At 33.8% G+C, this 25,552-nt stretch overlaps 1 protein-coding gene across 1 annotated transcript in view; it reads right to left on the reverse strand.

Annotated features, from left to right (window-relative positions):
- The window catches only part of Gtf2f2 (general transcription factor IIF subunit 2), a 153,497-nt gene that overhangs the window by 20,862 nt on the left and 107,083 nt on the right, over positions 1–25,552 (reverse strand). The window contains exon 6 of the mRNA XM_015484311.2: positions 3,718–3,817. Within this exon, the coding sequence (XP_015339797.1) occupies positions 3,718–3,817 (100 nt within the window). The remainder of the gene's footprint in view (positions 1–3,717; positions 3,818–25,552) is intronic.

The following is a 25,552-nucleotide window of genomic DNA, read 5'->3' on the forward strand; positions in this document are numbered from 1 at the left end:
CCCCGCCCCCCGCCCCACACACCTTAAGGAGACTCTAACAAATCAGTGTTTCAAAATACTTTGGAAAATGCTGACTTACATGAACTGGTTTCAGTTTCTGAAACTTAATGAAAGAGGAGGCAAGGCCACAGAAACATAAGGGTCATCTTCTCATAAAAGGAGGGTTTGCAGGATAATGCTTTCAAGGAAGGGGTGTTCTAAAAGATAATGCTGATTATATAATTCTTTTGGCCTAATGTATGCTTTCTGAATGGCAAGTATGGTGGGTATTATGATACAGACAGTATGTGAACTAAAGAAAAAATTTTAACTCAGTGCTTAGAATAATTCCAAGTACAAAGTAGGAGTTCATATATCTGTATAGTCTCTATGTATATGCAAATTTCTCCATATGCCATAGGTGGGTGAAAATTTTTCTAGGTGTAAATGCAAGGAAGTTTCTTTCTAATCAATGTAAAGATAGGGTTAGGGTTATACCTTGGTGGTCAAGAGCTTGCCTAGCATGCACAAGGTCCTAGGTTTGGTCCCCAACACTTTTTTAAAAAAATATTTTTTTTCTTAGTCATAGATGGACAAATATCTTTATTTATTTATTTTTATGTGGTGCTGAGATTCGAACCCAGTGCCTCACACATGCAAGGCAAGTGCTCTACCACCGAGCTACAACCCCAACACTTTAAAGAAAAAAGATATACTTTTGCAAGTACATATACAATTTTCACCCTCTAAGTTTTGAAGAAATATCTACTCATTTTTATTCTGAAAATTGCATCCAAAGAACCATAAACACTAAAATGAAAGAATAGGCTTCATGTTTTTACACTTTGCAAAACTTTGTAAATATAATATTGGGCTTAAAATTTTTCATTAAAAATCTTGATTATGCAATGTCTAAAACATTCCTGATTAACTATGTTATTACTCAATCTTTTAAAAAATCAGTGTTTCCTTCTGATATATAAGAAAAGTTTCATATGCTTTGCACAGTAGGCATTATACTATAATACTGAATGTTTTTAAAGCTGTGCAGGTGCTTCTACCCGTTCAGATACACTCCCATAGAAAACAATTACTAAACATTTATTCAAATGCAATGTAATAGATTATAGTCAATTTTTGATTTTATGTAAATGAAATCTTAATCAAAGATTATTATGTGACTCTTTACTATAACGATTCTTGTACTATGACAACCTTCACAAAGGTTCGTGCCTTGAAATGAAACATCAATATTAAAGGCTGACAAGGAGTTCAGAATACAAAGCATTTGGACTTATTTATATTTGTTTTTGAGAGAAGACAAACCTTAGACAGCTGAGGTAGGGTGCCATCCTGGCCATAACACTTAGCTTTCCCCCTTTGCATCCTAATAGAATTTTACCGCTTATGATAACAAGTCAGACAATCCACACGCACTGTGACAATTCTAATAACTCAAAAAAGACTTTAAAAAGAGGAAAATTAGAATAAAATCACTCTAGTTCCTACCATCCCAAACCAATGACGTCAGATATTTCACCAATCTCCAATTCTGGATATTTGTTTCCAGTGTTTTTCTATCTTAAACAACATAGAGAAACATTACTGTACATACATTTTTTTTGACATTTGTTTTACTATTATAAATTCCTATATTCAAGATTGCCAGTCAAAGGACAAATCCTTTTAAATAGTACTTTTGATACAAATTACTAAAATTCCCTCCAGAAAGGTTACATCTCTTCACAGCCTATGGAAAGTGCTATTTATCTTATCCTCCCTGTGACAAAGAGTGGAAACTGTATATAGAAGACTGGCCCATAAGAGAAGAAGAGTGGAGTCAAAGGTTATAGGAGAAGCACACCATGAAGAAGAAAGGCAAAGACAAATAAGACCTTCATTATTTTAGTTTTCTATTTCCATTAACTCCAGGAAGTTATGTGTACAATTATGTACAGCATAGCAACATTTCAGTCAAGAAAATACCACGTATATGACAGTATTATACAGCCAAGGGATGCAAGCTATACCATTGAGGTCTGTGTAGTACCCTTTATATGTCTGCACAATGATCAAACTGCCTACCAACACATTTCTCAAAACATCCCAATCAGACATTGCATAACTGTGCACCCAACTAGGAGTAGAAAAGGCAGAAGAGGACGAGAAGCAGATTCTTATCTACACCCGACAGAAAAATACCTCTCTTGTATTATCTGACACTATTGTCTCCCTTTACCGGTCTTCTTTAGTTTTTTTTTTCCCCCATAAAGCATAACAAAAAGCTGTGCAGCTGAACTGTGGACTGCCTTGTCTAATCTAATCAGTGCAGCAATTTTTTTTTTTTTTTAAACATCTGAATGTCTCCAGAAGGAATAGGTGTACACAGTTCTTACACTCCCCAGCATTTGCCTTTGTAAGCCTCAGTCTTCTGCTCAGTTACATGCCTGTTTAGCCCTGGAAGCTTTTGCTATGTCTCATGCAAATTAACCACTAGAAACTTAAATACCATAAAGTAGTATTTTGGCAGACACTGTTCTGTGGTACTTAATAAGTCTGGACACCTAAGGTCAGTTTTAAAAGAGGTTTTCATTCTTTCTATGCTCAGTATCAAAAGGGATCTTAAGCAACAAAGTAGGATACAAGAGTTCAACTGTTAACTGCTACTTCACTTGACCTTCATCGAATCATTACATTTCTTGGGCTGGGGTTGTGGCTCAGAGGTAGAGCACTTGTCTAGCACATGTGAGGCACTGGGTTGGATCCCTAGCACCACACAAAAAATAAATAAATAAAGTAAAGGCATTGCGTTCATCTACAACTAAAAATATATATATTTTTAAAAAACATTACATTTCTTCTTGCATTACAGGTACTTCAAACCTCCAAACCTTAGCCGTTTTAGCATTGTTAATCCTGTGGCAATAATCATGGTGGTTAAGAGCTTGATTCTTAAGCCACACTATCTAGGTTTTACATCTGGAATGATAAACGACTGTGTGACCTTAAATAAGCTAACCTCCTTGAGTCTCAGGACCTCAACTATAAACTAATAATAATAGTGGTAGTTACTTCATGGGGTAGGTATGAAGATTATGTGTCACTAGTTATAAAGCACTCAGAAGTGTAAACACCAAATAATATGCCAGTATACATAATATATAAGTATTATTATATTATACATTATATATTATATAAGTATGTATAAAATATACTTTAATAAAAAAGGTTGAAAACATATAAGCAGTCCCCCCTTTGCACAGCAGTAAGAGATAGTAAAAATACCTGTGAGCAAAGTGATCTTAATTATCATTGAGAAAAATTACTGTTGTTCCAGGACATTTTAAAATTTCTGAATGATATTTAATTTTTTAAAAAACATTGATAGATAATAAGTGTACACATCTATGTATGACCTTTAATTTTTTTTGTCAATACATTAAGATCTCATATGAACAAATATAAAGGTATAGAAAAATGGGGGGGGGGGCGCAAAAAAAAAAGAATATCAAGATACTTTGAACAATGGTTGTCTTCTTAAGGTGTGGCTGATGATATAGGGCAAGCTGTTTTCTATGCTTAGCAAATTGTCATATTCCTTACTATGTCTGGATTAGGTATTCAAACACCTGAGGGTAAGGCTTATGACTGATGAGTACTTTCAAAACCTAAGAATCTATAATACAGAAAAGAATAAAGATATAACACTGAATAAAGAGAAACATGCAGAAAACTTACATTATATTGATGATTAGCAACAGGCTTGTAATTTGTTGTTACAACTTTCTCCAGTTGTTGCGATAGCCTTACAGGTTTGGAAGATTCTTCTATTTGCAATCTGAAAAACAGAAAGCATTATATACACTTATTTGTTTAGCAGAATGAAACCTGAAGACTTATTTCTGTAATTCTTATTCAATAAATACCAATTAATGTATAAACCTCAGATTATTATACTACCCTTACTAGAACATTCAAAAACCACAGTGAAAATATATGACTATTGTGTTACTTCATTAGTCTATAACTTACTTTTAATCCTATATTGTACAGGCAAATCTTAACTACTAAAAACCAGAAACCAATCACCTGAAAATTTCTGAAAACCAACCAATTAACCAACCAACCCTACAAGTAAAAATAAACTATATAAACTAAAATTAATCAAGTTGCTAATTCAAAATTTCCATTTATCTAATTAGAAATAAAGGCTAACAAAATGGAATAAATCAGCACCTAAGGTCTAGTATCTAGTAATCAGCACCAAAGGTCTCATTGGCTAGTACAGATACAGAACATTTCGGTGATTACAGACTTCTAAAAGATACGAATGGTCTAAAACTACTACAGGACTACATCCAAATTAAAATATAATTTGAAATATTGCCTTTGAGAAAACAGCCATAAAATGCATGACACCATGTATAGCATATTATAAAACATAATACCTGAACATACATCTTCAAGTAACAGACTTAGGATATTTTGTTTGTATTAAATGTGGAAAGACACATTCAAACATTTATTTCTTACTTTAAGAGTTAAGAGAAATTCATTTGCTAATCAAAAAAACTGTTTTAAGAGGAGAAAAGTGCAGCTTAAAAAAAAAAAAAAAAAAAAAGGTGGGGCCAGGGTTGTGGCTCAGTGGTAGAACACTTGCCTAGCATGCATGAGGCACTGGGTTGCCCAGCACCACATAAAAATAAACAAATAAAATAAAGGTATTGTGTCCATCTGCAACTAAAAAATTTTTTAAAAAAAGGTTTCACTGTATCTTTGGATTTCTCATCAGTAGGGTATCAGAATATAAATATGTAGTATATTTAAGAAAATGCTCATAGGTAGCTAATTTGTAAGTAAAGTGCAAGAATGAAATAAAAGTATTTTTGGACAAAACCCTTAAGACATTTACAGATCATCCTTAAAAGAATTATTGAAAGGTTTACTTTCGGGTGAAGGAAAATAAATCCAAAAGGAAGGAGTGGGATGCAATGGTCACAGCAAAGAAATTGAAAAACATGTTAGAAAATTGCCTACTTAATAAAAACAAAAAGAAAGCATCTTTTTTTAAAAAAGGTGAAATTAACATGAAAGATGAAAAGGAAGGGATCAGTATTAGTGCATTTTAAGATTTCTGTATGTTTTCTAAACTTTCTGCAATAAGCATCTATTACTTTTATAATAAAAAAGGAAGTATACCTAATAAATACAAAATATCATTATTTTTTGGATGGTTAATTTGAAAGCCATAAAATGTTGGTCATTCAAAAATAATACATGCTCAAAATTGTATATTATATAAAATTTGACTCAGACTTTAAATTCATGGTTCAACAGAACAAGTACTAAAGCTAATTTTCATTTAAAATTCAAAAAGACACCTCGAAGTACAAAAAGTACCTATTGTAAAATGTTCTTACTAAATACGGATAAAGATAAATCATCTTGGATGAAGATAATTCTCTATTCTGTTTATTTTTAGGTATGTAACAGCAAAATACTGAGATACTCAATGTCTACCAACTATTTTTTATATATGAAATTTACATTATTAGGTATTAGGTATACTTTACCATGAAACCCAAATTCAGTATACTTATTTCTATATGGAAATGTAAATATTTAAATTCATTCATTTATTAATCCATACTTAAGCTTTAAATGATTATTTTATAAAATGTTAAAAAAATACTCTGGAAATATCTTCAGAAATTTACCGGATATGCAATCATAAATAGTAAGTACTATATTACTTTTGCCTTTCGTATGTCACACATATTTTCTAAAGAATTTTTTTGTAGCCACTGCTTCCTGACTCAGGTCCATGTGGCATACTTTCCTTTACAGAAAAATTTTTCAGCAATTCTAAAAGTCAGTTTCACCATCCAGACTGGCATGATATATGTAACCTCAAAATATTTAATCTTTTAAATAAAGAAAAACAATGATCATTGCTTTAAAATAAAGAGCTAATATAAAAATTCAACCTTTGCATTGTACTTCAAAAAAGTCAACTTCAAGGGTTTTGTTTTAATAAAAAGAGGGCATCTTATGATTACAAGCTCAAAAGGTTAGGAACTGAAAATACAGCCTATTTTTCAAGAACCAAATCTTAAAATACCTTAATTAACCTTGACTGGTTTAAAATAATTTAGCAGGTTCTTTAATTAACACTAAATAATTCATTTAACATTATCTCATGAAGTGTCAGAACAATTTGCAACTCCATTTCATCACTGAACAATGTACTAAATTAAACATTACTGACCTCAACAGGCTTTCAAAGTCAAAAGAAGGTTTACCTGGGTTTATCAGAATAATATGATTTGGAACTATTTGGTTTGCAAATCAGAATAGCCAAACCACATACAGAGGTGCTGGGCTGAACTGCAAGCAAGCTAAGAGTCCTGACTATTTTTTAAAATGGGCTTTGACTTTTGCAGAAAATTTAAAAATATGATGTCATTTTCAAGAAACAATAATAGAAAAGCAATATTCTGTGGTCACTTTGTTTTACAAATCTTCTAAAAAGTTTTTGGTGCTGATTCTTAGCATCATTATGAATATGAATATACATATTCATAGAAGGTTAGGATTTAACTGTATCTTTTTACATTTTCCATAGTTGGAGACAAAGTGCTTGGAAATATACATTTATGAGATAAATGCTGTGGCATCATAAATCATAGTTATTTTGTCAAAGCATAATATTTTTAAGTATTAAAAATTAAATAGGTTTGAATATGGATGCATTCTAAACACAACTTTATTTCTTTAAAAAAAACTTAATTTAAATTTTAGGTAACTGAGAATTATATTCTTGGAAGCTCAAGTTGGTGAAGTTTGCAAATAGTCTCTAAATTATTTGCCTGAGTTGTTACAGCAAACACACTAAACACTTGAGAGAAAATTACAGGTATCTATCTTATACCATAGATCATATTCAGGAAGCTTAACTTTATTTATTTTAGGAAGCTTAAATTTAATCAGAGAATTTTAAAGTAAAAAAGTGACCAGACCTGTGTTTTTAAAATACTCCTCTGACTACTGTTTGCAGGATGGTGTGGAGTAAACATGGAGCCGAGAAACTAGAAAAGCTACTGTCCTAATACAGAGGAAAAATAATACTCATTTGGATGAGGGTGATGCTAAAGAGGTAAAAGTCAAGTTTAGCAAATTAAGAAAATATTTTGAAGAGAGATTCAATAGAAATTGTTCAACTGAACTTGGGTACAAAAGAGGAAGAAAGGCAGTAAGAATAATTGGGCTTAGATTTCTGGCTTGAGCAACTATAACCCAAGAAGAGGGGTCAGACTGTGTTACTATAAAACTGATAGAATTCACTTTACTAGAAAATCTGTATATGAGATGCTCCTTTTACTCTGCTACTACAATTGAAAAAAGATAACTGAAAAACTAACACCTTCTATCTTAAATTCTTTTTTTAAATATTTTTTATTTGTTTTAATTAGTGACAGTAGAATGCACTTTGATACATTATATATAATGGAGTATAATTTCTCATTCTTCTGGTTGTACATGATGTAGAATCACACAGGTTGTATAATTATATATGTACATAGGGTAATAATGTCTGATTCATTCTACTATCTTTCTTACCCCCATATCCCCCTCCCCTCCCTTCACTCCTCTCTACCTAATCTAAGGTAACTCTTTTCTTCCCTAGTCCCCCCCCAACCTTGACCCCACCACATTGCGAATTAGCATCCACATATCAGAGAAAACATTCGGCTTTTGTTTTATGGGGGATTGGCTTATTTCACTTAGCATGATATTCTCCATCTCCATACACTTACTGGCAAATGCCATAATTTCATTCTTCTTTAAGGTTGAGTAATATTCCATTGTGTGAATGTGTGTTTGTGCGTGCCACATTTTTTAATCCATTCATCTGTTAAGGGACACCTAGGTTGATTCCACAGTTTAGCTATTGTGAATTGAGCTGCTATAAACACTGATGTGGCTGAGTCATTGTAATATGCTGATTTTAATATTTCTTAATCAGCAAGTTTTATATAAAGATATGAGTTACTCTCTATGCCTCACACTTAAGATTAACATAGATTCAAACACCTAATGTTGAATGGCACCAAGAGCAACTCATTTCTCTGGACAAGAAATAATGACAAGAGAAGTTGTGCTCTACTTGTGTACAGTTTTATGTCAAAATGCAGTCTACTGTAAGATATACTGATTAATTAATTTTAAAAAAGAAAAGAAATAATGACTAACAATTACTATCACTGTATAACTTGGGCCACACAAAATTATTTAGCTTTTTTACTATTTAAGGGAATAGTCAAAATCAACTTCACTGAATTCTGAGTTTAATATTATTATTTAAAGAGTCATTAAAGTTGGATACAGTGGCACATGTCTGTTATCTAAGAAACTCAGGAGGCTGAGGCAGGAGGACGACAAATTCAAGGACAGTCTTAAAAAGATCTTGTCTCAATTTTTTTTTTTTTAAATTTTAAAGGACTGAGATGTAGCTCAGTGGTAAAGCGACTCTGAGTTCAATCCCCAGTATCAAGTGGGTGGGGAACTAAATAAAAATAGAGAGCATTATCTCCTATTTCTTCCCATCAAAGAGAAAGTTTACAAGGCCATGTAACCAAAGAGCTAAAACACCAACAAACTGATAGCACATGAAAACAGACATTTAAAAAGCACTATATTGAGGCTGAGGTTGTGGCTCAGAGGTAGAGCACTCACCTAGCACGTGTGAGGCCCTGGGTTCCATCCTCAGCACCATATAAAAATAAATAAAGATATTGAGTCCAAAAAATTAAACAATAAGAAAACAAATAACCCAATCAACAAATGGGTCAAGGATCTGAACAGACACTTCTCAGAGAAGGATATACAATCAATCAACAAATACATGAAAAAATGCTAACCATCTCTAGCAATTAGAGAAATGCAAATTAAAACCACTCTAAGATACCATCTCACTCCAGTAAGAATGGCAGCCATTATGAAGTCAAACAACAAGTGTTGGCGAGGATGTGGGGAAAAGGGTACACTTGTACATTGCTGGTGGGACTGCAAATTGGTGCAGCCAATTTGGAAAGCAGTATGAAGATTCCTTGGAAAGCTGGGAATGGAACCACCATTCGACCCAGCTATTCCCCTTCTCCGACTATTCCCTGAAGACCTAAAAAGAGCATACTATAAGGATACAGCTACATCAATGTTCACAGCAGCACAATTCACAATAGCTAGAATGTGGAACCAACCTAGATGCCCATCAATAGATGAATGGATTAAAAAAATGTGGCATTTGTACACAATGGAATATTACTCAGCACTAAAAAATAACAAAATCATGGCATTTGCAGGGAAATGGATGGCATTAGAGCAGATTATGCTGAGTGAAGTCAGCCAATCCCTAAAAAACAAATGCCGAATGTCTTCTTTGATATAAGGAGGGCGACTCAAAACAGAGCAGGGAGGAAGAGCATGAGAAGAAGATCACCATTAAGCAGAGACGAGAGGTGGGAGGGAATGGGAGAGAGAAGGGGAATTGCATGGAAGATGGAAGGAGACCCTCATTGTTATACAAAATTACATATAAGAGGATGTGAGGGGAAAGGGGAAAAAAAGAGAGAAATGAATTACAGTAGGTGGGGTAGAGAGAGATGATGGGAGGGGAGGGGAGAGGAGGGGGGAATAGGAAGGGGAGCAGAATACATCAGACACTAGTATGGCAGTATATATAAACATGGATGTATAACCAATGTGATCCTGCAATTTGTACCCGTGGTAAAAATAAGAATTCATATCCCACTTGAATCAAATGTATGAAATATGATATGGCAAGATCATTGTAATATTTTGAGCAACCAATAAAAAAAAAAAAGATATTGAGTCCAACTACAACTAAAAAAAATTTAAAAAAAACATAAAAAATAAAAATAAAGAGCACTATGTTCTGGAAACTGTGTTAAGAGCTTTCCCTTTATCGTCCCAATCTTACTTTCTTCTTATGATAAAGCCAACAATAGAACTGAAATTAAGATTTTCATTCTATATGGTCCCATATAACAGAATTCAGACCATACATCAGATACAGCTCATTATTATCCAAAGTACATATATGAAGACACGAATTGGTGTGAATACACTTTGTATACACCCAGAGATATGAAAAATGTGCTCTATATGGGTAGTAAGAATTGTAATGCATTCTGCTGGCTCATATAAAAGAATACAGCCTCTAATTAAATCCCATGGAACTCAGTTCAAAATAAATAATTTCTTCTTGATAGTCATCAGCCTGCCAAAAACTGATCTAACCTTTCTCTCTTTCTCTCTCTCTCTCTCTCTCTCTCTCACATACATACACATGCACACACACAAAGCAAGAGTAGACTCTCCCTTATAACAGCCCTACCCCCACACACATCCACACAAAAAATGCCTATTAAGTCAATATCACTAGTTATTAGGATAATAATCATGGTCCATAATCACCCTTACCAAAATCATTTAAAGATATTCTTCATTATTATGCTTTATCAAGAGTTATACTAAACTGGAAATTCAATTTTTAAATTGTTTGGCATTATTAAAAAATGAGAGCAGCTACATCCCTCAAATATTTCAGAAGATGAACATTGTTAAAACTTGACAAAATGGAAAAATGCCAAATTATGGCTCTAAGCTGTTGGCAGATCCGGGAAGTAAAGGCTACAAATTTTAGCTAATACTTATTGGCAAATATATCACAGCAACTCAATAAATATTTGTTGAGCAAATAAATAACACCTTAACTGGACAACTAAATCAAAAAGGAAAAGGTCAAATATCATATTAACAAATGCCATAATAATGTCTGATTTTATACACATAGACTACTTTCATGCCTAAGCAGAAAACCTTATGAAATACTGCCTTGCTAATCTGGTTATCAGCAACAGAATTAAACAACTTCAAACAACACCGAATAACAAATGTTTCCACTAGCAATGGCAAATGTGGGAGTTATTTCATAATGTAATTATCATTTTAGCATTCATCTATCATTTATGCTGTAGCTACATTTGATTGCAATATTTATGTTATTCTTAAAATGACAGGTTTTACAAAAGAGTGTGTATTTTCTTAAATTTAGATTTCATTTTTGAAAGGGAGAGAATGAAGCAATGAATGGAGGTACACAGTGCCTCCCAAGAGAGAGAAAGAGGCTGACATTTGTAGGATGAAAGAAAAACGTCTAACAGCAGATAGAATCAGGAAAAACAGTGGAGCACTGGGACTGCCTGTGAGCAAGCACCCACACGCTCCATCCTGTCAGGAAACAAAAAAGAAGTTCTGGAAGAAGGTACAGCTTGGGAATAGGTAGACAGAAGGCTGAGGTAATAAAATAACCAGGTGAAGGCTGAGCTGATTTACTACTATGAAAAAATTCTAAAGCAGCCTAGCATATTTTAGAAAGTTCCAAAAACTGGGGAGTGGAACAAAGACAGTTTCTTAGAGGGACTGCAATAGTAAGTACATGTCAAGACTATTAGAATGTGGATCTGAGTGGCAATGGACAATTTTGGGGGTTGCGGTTGATAAGGAATTAAATTACATATCCTTATCTGGAAGGCCTACTGGAAGGATCATATAGCAAATGTCACATTTCTTGGAAATGTGTCTCCTACAAATACTTATAATTTGTAAGCTTTGTGAAAGCACAGACCCCTTTCATATGCCTAGCTGCCAGAACAGGCATGGTGATAACACACCAACATTCAGATTTGGCATAGAAGAGAAGAGATACACATAAGGTATTAGTATTAATTAATTAATTTTTCACTCTAGGGAAATATATAATAAAGGAAAATACTGCATCCCATATGTGTGTATATAAATTAATTAAAATGGATAAAATTCAAAATTCCGTTTCTCAGACACACTAGCTACAGTTAAGTACATAGAACCATATGTGGCTAGTGGCCACTATGGTGGATAACATAGATACCTCTATCATTACAGAATGTCTACTAGATACTGCAGGACAGAGTGTGTCAGGTAAAGCAGAAAGCAAGAGTGAGAGGAGGGGCTATGGTGAATTGGAAATAGAGCACAGGCTCCACCTCAGGTGGGCTACAAGTGCTCTGCTACAGATGACTGCTATTCTGCAGGAATGTAGGTATGCTCTTCCCAAATTATTTTATTCAACAAAGTGCAAGAGAATCAGAGTTTTATGTGAAACCATCCGACATTGCCAACTCACTCAATTAAGAAAATGGGCAACCCTCTCACCAAAACAAAAGAAAAAAAATCCCTTCCAAAAAATAAACCTGAACACTAGCTATACTAGGCCACCAGTTAGCAGCCCTCTAATCTGTATATCTATATCCCATAGTGGTTTTTTTTTTTTTTAAAGCAAAACAACAACAAAGACTTATTACTAGAAGCAGCAAAATCATGACAAGTAGGAAAAACCCACCCAGTTCAACATTACAGTTTTACTGAAGGAAGGGCAAGTCCTTTGACCTGCATTCACATGTGCCCACCCAGAGGGACAATTCATGAACTGGCTGATGGACTTAAGGGACTGCATTCTAGCTGGTGCCCAGACTAAGAATAAAAGAAAACGAAAAAATCTGCCTCTGTGCAACATAGAAACTTGATAACATTTGAGTCATAAAACCAGGAACCTCATATGATTCAACCATTAGCTGCTTTTTTTTTTTTTTAGAGAGAGAGAAGAGAGAATTTTAATATTTATTTTTCAGTTTTTGGCGGACACAACATCGTTGTTTGTATGTGGTGCTGAGGATCGAACCTGGGCTGCACGCATGCCAGGCAAGCGCGCTACCGCTTGAGCCACATCCCCAGCCCCCATTAGCTGCTTCTTAATAAAAGAATACTGAATTAATTCTTCTGTATGAAAATAAAACAACTCAAATAACCAAGTTCTAACATAATTGACACTTGCTCATGATCATACAGCTTATCAGAGATGGGGAGGGTGGTTTAAGATGCCAAGCCAGGCTGATGGCACAGGCTTATAATCCTAGGTACTTGTGAGACTAAGGCAGAAGGGTGGCTTGAATCCAGGAGTTCAAGGTCTGCTTGGGCAACACAGTGAGACCCCATCTCAAAGCAAACTAATAAAAAATTCAAAATTCCTTTTCCAGCATTTATCTCCTAATCATAATTCACCATATTATAATGAAGCAATTCAGACATCTTTTTGAGTTTGGTAAATATATACTATCCCTATTTTAAATATTTATAGTTTTTAAGAAAATACATGATGTCCAAAATATGTATGCCTCTTACATTAGCTAGCAAGGTACCTTGCAAGGGGCCTACAATCAGCAAGGGAACGATGATTCACACTGGACTTTGTTTAATCCTAGACTTTTGTTAGAAACAACAGCCACCCACAAGTTTTAGGTATGTGCAGAGTAAGGTAAATAAATGACGGCTAATGTAATGGAGACTTTTGGCATCTTATTTTTGTTGTTTTTAATTATTGTATAGCTTCTGTTTTTCATCAGAACACTGTAAGACTCTCAGTCCTTTATCTAATTTTCACTTCTCTAGGAGAAGAAAACTAGCAGCAGCCGAGAGAATATCTATTCACCTGTTAGACAACAAAAAACCTTCACTGAACATTTAGTCCAAAATACAAGAATTTTTCCTCATAGTCTAAACATCTTTATTTATGTAACTCCCTTTTCGCTTATATTCTTTCCTTATGTAAACTATCATCTTGAACTTGAGAGTATGTTTAGTGGCTAGTTTTACCTTAAAGTGGAGCATTACTTCTAAAGTCACTAGCACTCTGCTGCATACAAGCACTGCAGGTGCCCAAACTGTGGAGGGCAGAGGAAGGCAGCACAGTTAACTACAGTTCTTATAAATGTGAAAATAGGTCATCCAAGATTTACACTGCCTCTTCAAATAATTACAAATTTTAATTATTTTCAATTTACCCATTGCAATATTTTTTCTTTAGATCAAGTCAGGCATGATTTCTCAACCACTCCAATGAAAGCAGACTGCTTTTCATTCTGTAAAGTCTGGATCTGCAGGTAAAATGCAAGTGTGTGATAATGGGAAAGGGGAAGGAAGAGTATGGATAGCATTTGATGGAAGAAATCCTTTACTGCTTATGCTTCCCCTGTTAACTGCACACTCTAGTTGCTATTTTATTATAAGCAAAAACTAAAAATATGAGGGGGGAAAAAAGTTGAGCTCATCAGGGACCATTTATTGTTCCTCAATACATGACCAATTAGCTACTCTTTCTCTGTTAGAAATGAAATTACCTTAAATTCCAGTGGACGATGAATGACAAAACATTGAATTTCATTAAGAACTTTTCATTTTACTTCTCTTCTCCGAATACAAACAAAAGTAAAATGTCTAAATAATTTGGCATGGTTCCCAGAAGTGAGGGTAAAAGCACTTCTATCAAAAGGCCCAGTAATACTTACAAAACTCACTATTAGAGGGAGCAAAAAAGGACAGCTTTGGCATTAAGATTCATGCTGATAATTTTACATTTAAAAAATCAGAGATTAAAGTGAATTTATAGCATACAGAAAGGCCTTGAATAATGCTTAGAATAAAACAATGTACCATACCATCACATGGCAAAGTCTGAAACTCAATTCTGATTTTAAGTTCCAGTCAATCACTAGGTGTGACACTGGTCGAGTGAGTCAACTTCTCTAACATCTTGGTGCCCTCAAGGAAAAAAGAGGTTAATAATACAAATAAATGAAATAGTCCTTACAAATCGACTAACTACCGGATGACCTGTCCCATATAGACTCAGTGTGTTTTAGCTATCACTGTAACTTGTTACCACTGATCCTGATACTCATACTGAACAGAAATGGATGGGAGTTATTTGAGTAAGCATTCCTTTTAATAATTATCTGGTTCACACAATAGTAGAACCAAGACTTATGGAACCTGTGTTCATTCTTTATGCTGTCTGGTAGGGGATATTTGGCTATAAAAACTATTGCCTTTGATATTTTCAAAGATAATTTTTTAAAGTGCTATACAGGTAAAACATGCAATGTTCATGAAATGCAAATTAGAACCAGTAATTTAATCACAGTACCAAAAGACAAAAATTTGTTAGCTTACAGTTTTGAGTAATTATTTATCCCCCTTTTTTGGTATTAGGGATTGAACCCAGGGCCTCGTGTACATTAAGCAAGAACTCCACCACTGAGTTACATCTCTAATACTATTTATTTTGAGACAGGTCTCACTAATTGTTCAGGATGGCCTCAAACTTGCAATCCTCCTGCCTCCTGAGTTGTTGGGAGTATAGTGCTACCACAACCTGGCTACTTATACATACAATTCAAAAAATTCATTGGATTTTAAATATAAGAAAAAAAATTTAAAATTTAATCCTTTGAGGCACTTAAACCAATCCCTGATTCTACTATTTGCCTTTCAACTAATAGTGACAAGAATGCAAGTCTAAGTTCAACAAAAGTAAAAACATGTACTTGAGTGGAACAGTTCCCTGAATTATACAGATTACTCATGATAACCAATTTTTTTTAAAGGAAAAGGTTTGTGTGAGGGAAAAGTGGATTCTTTTTTTTAAAATATGTTTTTAGTTGTAGATGAACTTACAGTATCTTTATTTATTTTTATGTGGTGCTGAGGATGACTGAATTAGCCAACTGCAGGCACTGTGTAATGTTTGGGATCTCTAGGCCTTTGAATATTCTCAAATCACACCACATACACCTTGATTAGAAATATCTGAGAACTAGATACTTATCCAGAAGGATTTAAATAAAATCTAGATAGTGGTATCAAATTTAAGCTTACCAATGAGATTCCTTCCAGTCCCAATTTTTATTTTAAAAAATTTTCAATTTTGTACGTTTTATAATTTTTAAATTACTATAGCAAAGGCTAATACAGAAATTAAAGCATATAGTTCAAATATAATCAATTTTTATTTCACAAACCCCACCCCCCACCTTGCCTCGAAATGGTACTGGGGATTGAAGGCAGAGCTGCTTTACCACTGGGCTACATCCATAGCTCTTTTTTACATTTTTATTTTAAGACAAGGTCTTGCAATGAGATGTATATCATTATCCTAAGTACATGTATGAAGACATAAATGGTGTGAATATACTTTGTATATAATCAGAGATATGAAAAATTGTGCTCTATATGTGTAATATGAATTGTAATACATTCTGCTGTTATATAACAAATTAGAATAAAAAATTAAAAAAAAAAAAAAAGACAGGGTCTTGCTAAGTTGCAAAGGCTGATCTAGAACTTGCGATCTTCCTGCTTTAGCCTCCCTAGTTTGCTGACATTACAGGCATGTACCAAGCCAGCTGAAATTTCCATTTTAATTTGCTAATTTCATTAGCATTTAAAACTGCAAATGAAACACTAGAAACAAAAATTAATAAAATTTAGATGTTTTTACCCCTCCTAAATTTGTCATGAGCCAAGAAGAAAACTCAAAAGGATCAACTCTAATATGTTATTGGTAAGATAAATTATTAAAGCTTTTTCTTTTCATCAAGGATTGAAATGTGTTCATCAATTTGGTTTTGAGAGCTTAATCTCACAAATTTTATCTTTTTGGATAAAATTCCTTAAAAATTAAAAAAAAAATGCTGGGAACTACCACTAGTACAGTAAAGTTAATTGTTTTAAAACAGAAATGCTGATGGCTTGTATGTTAGCATATTGATAAAGTGCTAAGAGTAACTATTACACTAAGATTCTGTACTTTCACAATTTTGTCAGTTCATGTTGCTAGCCCTCTCAATAAGACAGTCAACTATGACCACCTTTTTCTAACCTCCCCAGAATGTGTACTCACTGACCGATAAATAAGCTGTGGTTTGGTATAATCTGATGAGGAATTATATAACATTATATCAAGTTACCTGGCTACCATGCAAAGAACCTTCTATGAAGAACTGAAGACAATATTTTTAAGATTATAGAATAACAAATATTTTTCATGTTAGTAGAATCAAGAAGGCATTACAGCTGAACGTGATGGCACACACCTGTAATCCCTGTGGCTTGGTAGGATGAGGAAGGAAGATCACAAGTTCAAAACCAGTCTCAGCAATTTATTGAGGCCCTAAGCATCTTAGGGAGACCCTGTCTCAAAATTAAACATAAAAAGGTTTGAGGATGTGACTCAGTGGTTAAACGCCCCTGCAATTCAATCCCCAGTGCTGTAGGAAAAGGTCTTATAGAAATGCTTCATTCAGGTTTTCCTAAATATATAAAATATTATCTAGTTCAATTTACGCCCCCTCCCCATTGGTACTGGAGATTAAGCATAGGGGAACTTAAATCAATGAACCACACCCAGCCTTTTTTTTCATATTTATTTTTTAGTTGTAGATGGACACAATACCTTTATTTTATTATTTTATGTGGTGCTGAAAATTGAACCCAGTGCCTCACACATACTAGGTAAGCACTCTACCTCTAAGCCACAATCTCAGCCCCACACCCAGCCTCTTTTATTTTTTATTTTGAGCAAGGACTCCTCGATACGTTGTGGCCTAGCTTTGAATTTGTGATTCTCCTACCTCAGCCTCCCAAGCTGCTGGAATTATAGATAGGTGCTGCCACGTCTGGTGAAAAAACTAATTTTTTAAAATATTAGTCTTATACAAAGGCAATTGAATTTAGAATATAGTAAAAACATTACTAAACAAGAGGTGAGGAAAAAGAGTCTTGACAATTTATGAATTTACTTGAAAATTTTCTTTTACAAATTACTTCACATTCTATGACTTATTTTTTTAATTTTGTGCCTCACATGTGCTAGGCAAGTACTCTATTACAGAGCTACAATCCCAGCCCTTTATTATTTTATGGCCTATGATTCCACATAATGTTTGGGATATCAGGATATATAGCTCTGATAAGTCATGGGATAACTATAAGTCCAAATGCATAGAAAAATTTTCTGCATCAACATGCAGATGATAAAAAATTACAATATAGGTTATAAACAGCTATGATTGCATGTTCAAGACATGACAGCTATTCATATGATTTGAGTCATTTGTGCACATCTTTATAAATACTGCTTTAGTAAACATCCTTATATTTGAAGTTAATAAAGATAATTTACCATTAAGAAAGCACAAATTCCTGTATCATTTTTTTCCCCAGTATGGTAGCATTTTTATACCAAGTTATTTTCCCTGTTCTCCTTAAAGGTTTATTCAATATTGCCAGCAGAAGGTAAGGACAATCAATGTCTGTGTCTTTGGAATAAGCAAGGTAACATGTTCAAATGGCAACTAAAACAACTTTAGAACATTTATATTTGAAGGGAACACAAACCAAAATAGGCCCATTTTTCTTCTGATTCAATATTTAGAACCAACAAAGACTAAGTAAGGATATGAACTTGCTGTATTTTTATACAGATCAAAATGAGAAAAGTGTGCTTTTACAGATTTAATTCAAACTCAAGGTAGAGCTTAAAGTATGGAGAATGTCTGATAAAAGCCATTGAGGTAAGGAATGAACACTGGGGTTTAAGTTATAGCAGATGGTTCAGTGATAATCTTTACATCATTTAAGTTAGGATGGATTCTTCAGACTGCAAATACTATTGCCATAAACTACTTTCTGTAAGTAATGTCTACTAAAGAATGTGTTTTTCTATAAAGGACGTGTTTATACTATGTGAAATCTGAAAGAAACACATTTAAAAAGTACAAATAGTTTTGTGTGTTAGTTTAAGTAGTGACTAAAGAACTTAAAAGTGAGTGTGTAGGAGGGAATAAATGAGATAATGTAGTCCAAGGAGGATGACCTAGCAGAAATTAGACAATAGAAGACTTTATAATTATTGTGATGAGAAGTACTTTCCAATTCTCTAATTTATTATACTAAATATTGGAGGCTTATAACCAAAATTATTTGAAATTGTTTAACGCTAAGCACCCAAGATTACTAAGCAGTCTTAATTTCTAACTCACTGATCAATTTGTTGGACTCCTAAAAATGTTTAGGATAGAAATTAAATAAGCTGCTTATGGTGATGGAAGCAATGTTTCTCTAGTCAGCTACTTTATTGATATATATTGTGAATATGAATCATTTTTCCCAAATTAAAATTTCTATGACCCTATGACTATGTGATGCGTGCCAACAGGATACAGCAGTGGGACCAAATAACTTTTATTCAGCTAATTAAAAAACACCAGTCTGCAACATTCCACTTGCCTCTAGAGTAGAAATCAGGATTATTAGTGTATTTTGTGTAAACAAAATTAGGAAGTCACCCAGGTGTATACTAACCAAGACACAGTTGCTATGGTGACAAAGCAAATATAGAAATGGCTACTTCATTAGTGACTCCATTAAACTGTAAATGCTGGAAGAGATGGGAAATTCCAGTATTTGGCCACCAATGAGGGCCAAGATTCAAAGAGAATTTCTTAAAAGAAAGGATCAATTATAAGATGCAGTTTGAAATACTGAGAAAAGAGATTTTTGTGCTAACTAAAGCCAAATATCAAACCATGGGGAAAATATCACAGAAGAAAGTAGTAGGGCTTTTAAGAGACATAGCTCCTTTTAGGACCAGCTGCTGTGGCACTGATATTGATATTAAATAATGAAAGCCACTGAGATTGCCATTTAGGACTGCAAATAGGGAAAGAAGGACTCCCTACTGATTCCCTGCTCTGTAGATAAGGTTTCAAGCCATATGGTCTTTTTCTCTCTCTTCATCAAGAGGATGCAGAGAGGGGTGAGAAAAAGGATTTCTGCACATTTTTCAACTCTAAGAAATTAAACTTTAAATTGAAGACAATAAAAGCTGGATATGAACATCTGTGAATCAGTGACAAAAAAGATTAATGCTAGAATTGGACTTAACTTGAAGAAGTTCCAATTATCTAACATTCCAAAAACTTACATGCCAAATCTCATAAAAACAAAAGCTGCAAACTAAGAGAACTCAATCCCAAATGCTTTTTTATATTTTCCTCATGAATAAACAATGCCACTAGATCTTTAAGAAGAACCCTTATAACTAACAAAAGATATACTTGTATATTAGTTGTTAGTTATATTATGAACTTTTGATGACACAATGCCACAAATATAAAATCCTAACTGAAGCTGGGTGTATAATCCCAGCAACTGATGGGGACGACGAGGCAGGGGGGATCACAGGTTCAAGGCCAGCTTTAGCAACTTAGCTGGACTCTGTCTCAAAATAAAAAATAAAAAGAGCTAGGGATGTAGCTCAAGGGTAAAATGCCCTGTGTTCAATCCATAGTACTGAAAAAAAAAAAAATCCTAGTTTCAAAGTAAAATTCTGTTATAACGATTGAACCTGCAACTAATTATGTTCAGCACATCATTAAAAACAATTAAAGCAGGTCTGGGGCTGTGGCTCAGCGGTAGAGCGCTTGCCTAGCATATGCAAGGCCCTGGGTTTGATCTTCAGCACCACATAAAAGTAAATAAACAAAATAAATGTATTGTGTACAAATAAAAAATAATTATTAAAAAAAACAAAGCATCTCATATTGGACAAATACCTCAACAACATTCTAGTTAAGATACAACATTAGCTCTAGTTGAGATTTTTCAAAAAACCACTATTACTGTTAAAAAAGACTGGCATTATAACAAACTTTCTGACTTCTAGCAAATATTAGGCAATGCTATGCTTGTTTTTATAAAAGTATAAACACTTAAATGTAAAAGCCTTGCTTACCGAGCACTCAATTTATTATCTTTCTGAATTTGTCTTACTGGGTCCTTTAAATCCTATCCTATTTACCCCAGTGACTTGTTCCCACTACCCCATGAAAGACTATTCCCAATCACCCTTCTCTCTGCTTTTCCAGTACTTCCTATCTGAATATTTTTCTCATCAGCATTTGCTCAATGCATAAAAATTAATATTGGAATCAATTCTATTATCATACTCAAGCACCTAACCACACATGGGCTGCCATTAGTAACCTGTTTACTCTAATTTCCTAAGTGCCTAGTTTATCTTTTATATTAAATTGAAAAACAGAAGTTTTTGGTGGTACTAGGGAATGAACTCCGGTCCTCATCCCTATAGGCCAAGTGCTCTACCACGGAGCTACATACATCCCCAGCCATTTTTACTTAGTAAGACAGGATCTTACTAAGTTGCTCAGACTGACTTCAAACTTGCAATTCTCTTGTCTTAGCATCCTGATCTACTGAGATTATAGAATGTGCCACTTGGCTCCTCACTTGTGATTTCTGGAAATTATTAGCTGTTTTTCTAGCCCTCAGCCTCCCCTTATTTACATGGCAAACTTCTTCTTGGACCATCACCTCCCCAGAAAAGCCTTCCTTGTTCCCCATGTACTTTACTCATCTTCTCACTGCAGCTGTCACCAGAGGGGGGACTCTATTCTCACAATCATCAAAGAGTGAACACAAGAATTGTGCTAAAGAAGGAACATTCAATGTGTTACTCAGTTACAATCCATTAAATATATCTGGTGTCTATTACCTGTCAGGGACTATGTTAACTACTGATCTAGACTCCTTCCAAAGGTTATTAGCAAAAACTGCCAGCGAAATCTTCAGTTAAAGCAAACAAAGGGAACACTATGGAAGGGAAACCTGGCTCAGGCAAAAGTTTTGTGATGTGATTTTTGAAAAATTATATCGAAGTGTAAGTGACATAATAAACCGCAGATGTTTAAAGCATATAATTTTATACATCTTCATGAAAACATATACCTATGAAATCATGTGCTACTTGTTTCAGAAAACTTGCCCAACTTTACAATTTAGGGTTCCTCAGTACTGAATTTTGTTTCTCTGTGGAGAAATCAATAAACCAAAGTTATTGTCCATTTTGGATCAATAATTTCAAAAATTTTGTTTTACATTTTAATAAAATACCTATGAAAAATACATTTATATAAAACTTGATTATATACTCTTCTAAATTCCATGTACTTTTAAAATGTCAGTATACATTTGCAGACAATATAACTATATACCTTAAAAAAAAAAAAGAAATGACTGAACAAATGATACACTGGAAACAGTTCAAATATACCAAAATAGCTCCCTGTATTCCAGATACACTACATTTAATAAAGGCAAACCATTGACAATAGCAATGAAGACATAAATACTGACAAACCTTACCAAAAATGTTCAACCCTCTAAGAAGGAAACCACATTATCATAGAAAAATACCAAAGAAGATTTGAATAAATGAAAAGATGTTGTGTTTTTAAATGGTAAGATTAATATTCAAAAAAGCTAATTCTTCCTCAAATAATATCATAGCTTTAAATCAGTGGGACATATTCTGAGAAGTACATTGTTAGGTGGTTTAGTTGTGTGAACATCAAAATGTACTTACACTCATGAAGATGGCTATAGTGTCACTAGGTGATACAATTTTATGGGAACACCACTGTACATGAGGTCCACTGTTGACCGAGGTCATTATGTGGTACATAATTGTAGTTTAAATTATAGATAAAATAGCAATCAGGTTACACGTATCATTATACTGTTCTTGTCTACATACTGAAAGCTGTACTACCTTGTTAAGAGTTCCTTGTATGTCAAGACTAGTATTTCTCAAAATATGCTCTAATGACCACCCATATCGGAATCATCAGGTTGTCTATGAATAATGTCTATTTCTAGTTCTAACTCAGACTTACCAATGCAAAAACTCTGGAATCCTGGTCCTAGAATCTTCATTTTTTTAATGAAGGCCCCAGATGGTTTATATACACACATGAAAGTCTGAGAAAGATGAGGTCCTATGGAACCCCTCTAAACACAGAAATCTTTTTTATGCATTGTAGATACAATACCTAAAAATATCTGACAAAGAAGATTTCTTGCCAATGTTGGAGGTATAATGAATGTACATTGGGAATGACTATAAAACATGCTGATATGTTGTCAACACTTAAATAAATTTGAAACTGCATGCTTCATATATGATAGAGATTTGAATAAAGAGCAAGAAACAGCTTTGGCAAACAACAGCTTAATAGAGCTCATTAACTTGCATGATTCAGTTTCACAGAAAAGCACTTGGAAAGATGTCAGGAAATCTAATTAGCAATATTTTATTATATATATGAACTTCAGATAGATGGTACAAGTGTATTACATTAACAACAAAGACCAAGTGACCTAAAAGGAAGGGTTTTAAAATGAGGTAGTCTACATATTTTCTGCTTTGTAATTTATTAAATACAATGACGTCTGCCCTAAGCAGAACCAAGAAAGAAGGAAGGGGGAAAAAAGGTATCTCAGCAACCAAAACAGATGTCACAAGGCCAAGCATGACAGCTCTGGGCACTTGACTCATAGGCAAGCCTATTAGACCTTCACTCAGAGTCGATTCAGGTTTCTTTTAAACACATTACTCATTCTGATGAAATTTTTAAACTGGATTGCTAGCTCACAGGAAATTAAAAACACTACATCAGAAAAAAGAGAGGGATCCAAGAGATAGTAACACAATCAACATGACAAAATGACAGCTGATAAAAGAGAACTGAAGAACTATATAAAACAAGCAAAAGGACTTACAAACCAAAATACCCTGGGGCCCATCTTGTAAAAGGGGTAATAGCCCTATTCTTGATCATACTTCAAGGCATCTACCACATAATTAAAAAATAGGTGCTTATATGAAAAACTAAGTCAAAAGAGAAGGCTAACCTATTTATGCTCTCAATAAACTCTGTGAGGTATGGATATAGGTAATATATACTATTCTTTAGAAAGATTTTAATTCATTAAAATTAATTAAAAATCTAAAAAAATTTTAATTTTTAAAAGTTAAAAAATGACAAACTTTTAAAGCATTTGATAACTATTTGAAATACTCAACAATTTATTTCTATAAAGTTCTAGGAAGGAAAATTATTAATATACCAAACCAACAGAGATAATTTACAAAACAAAATTGTCTTTGGGAAAAAAGGTCATTTTTTTTTAACATGTTTATCAATAGTTATTTTACATATTTGAAAGAGAGTCCACATGGTACTGTATTCCATGAACTATTTTCATCGAAAGGATAACATTTTTATGAAAAAGGAACATCTAAAGTTTTGTGTCACAAAAAAAGGGGCTACTGAATTGCATTAATGACAATATAAACAAAGCATACACTGCTAGTCATTTAATGAGCTACAGTAAAATGCCATATGGTATTCAAGGTAATTATGTAATAAGAATTGAAAATTCTGTGAACAATGGTATATGTGGGTCACTACACCCACCTCCTCTCCAAAAGTGGTTTGCATACCAGATAGTACTGGTAAACAATAGATTTGTACATTAATTTTAAATATTTCATGTTCATGTTAGTCTCATGAGGGGAGCATGTGTGTGAACATTTGCATCTATGTATATGAGAGGGAGAGATAGTCCAAAATGATGCAGTCATATAAAACTATGAAATAAAATCTTAAAAGCTAAAAAAATCAGGACTGGGGTTGTGACTCGGTGGTAGAGCACATGCCTAACATGTGTGACGCACTGGGTTCAATTTTCCACACTACATATAAATAAATGAATAAAATTTTGTCTATCAACATCTAAAAAAATTTTTTTTTACTCTAGCTAAAAAATCTAGCTGTAGTTCATTTTTGAAACAATACAGAATGATACATATTAAAAAACAAACTACCTACAGTGAGTGACTCAAGGGCAAGAACAATGTCTTATTCATCTCTTCATTCCTGGGTGCTGGAACATAACAAATGCTCAAGGTTTACTTAGTGAGTTTACGTAAATTTGTGCAGCTTCAGCTGTGAAATCTTTAGAATCAAGGCATTCAACTGATTTTGAGAGGAAAATCTTCTCATATCAATAAGTAATGACTTCTCTAATTCTCTGTTCAAACTAAGTGCGTTAGCCAACTTTCTGTTACTATAATAAATACCTGAGACAATCAACTTAGAGAAAAAGGTTTGTTTTGGCTTATAGCTTTAAAGGTTTCAGTGCATGATGGGCCCCCAAGGCTTTTGGACCTGTTGTATCCCAACATATCAGAGCAAAATCACTTAACTTATGGCTGGGATGCAAAAATAGAGGAAGATTGAAGGGAAGGGTTCCCACTATTCCCCTTGAGGGCATGCCCCCAGTGACTTAAGACCTCCCACTAGGCCCCAACTCCTAAAATTTCCACCTTTTGGGGAAGCCAGGAATGCAGCTCAGTGGTACAGTGCTTGCCTAGCATACGCAAGGTTCCAGGTTCGATACCCAACACTTTCAAAAAAGTTTCTCCCAGCTGCCTACAGTGTCACTCTGTAAGTCAAGCCTTTAACAAGTGGACCTTTGGAGGACATTTAAAACTAAACTATTGTAGTGTGGTACATGTATGTATCTTATCACATATACCAAAGACATGTTATTTAATTTTAATTATTTTTATGCATGTGACAGCAGAATTCATTACAGTTAACCAGAGATATGAAAAATTGTGCTCTATTTGTATAAAAAGACATATTATTTTAAAAATTAATTTCATTGAAATTCAAATATCAACTATAGA

The sequence above is a fragment of the Marmota marmota genome, unplaced genomic scaffold (assembly GCF_001458135.2).
Source record: "Marmota marmota marmota unplaced genomic scaffold, marMar, whole genome shotgun sequence".
NCBI lineage: Eukaryota > Metazoa > Chordata > Mammalia > Rodentia > Sciuridae > Marmota > Marmota marmota.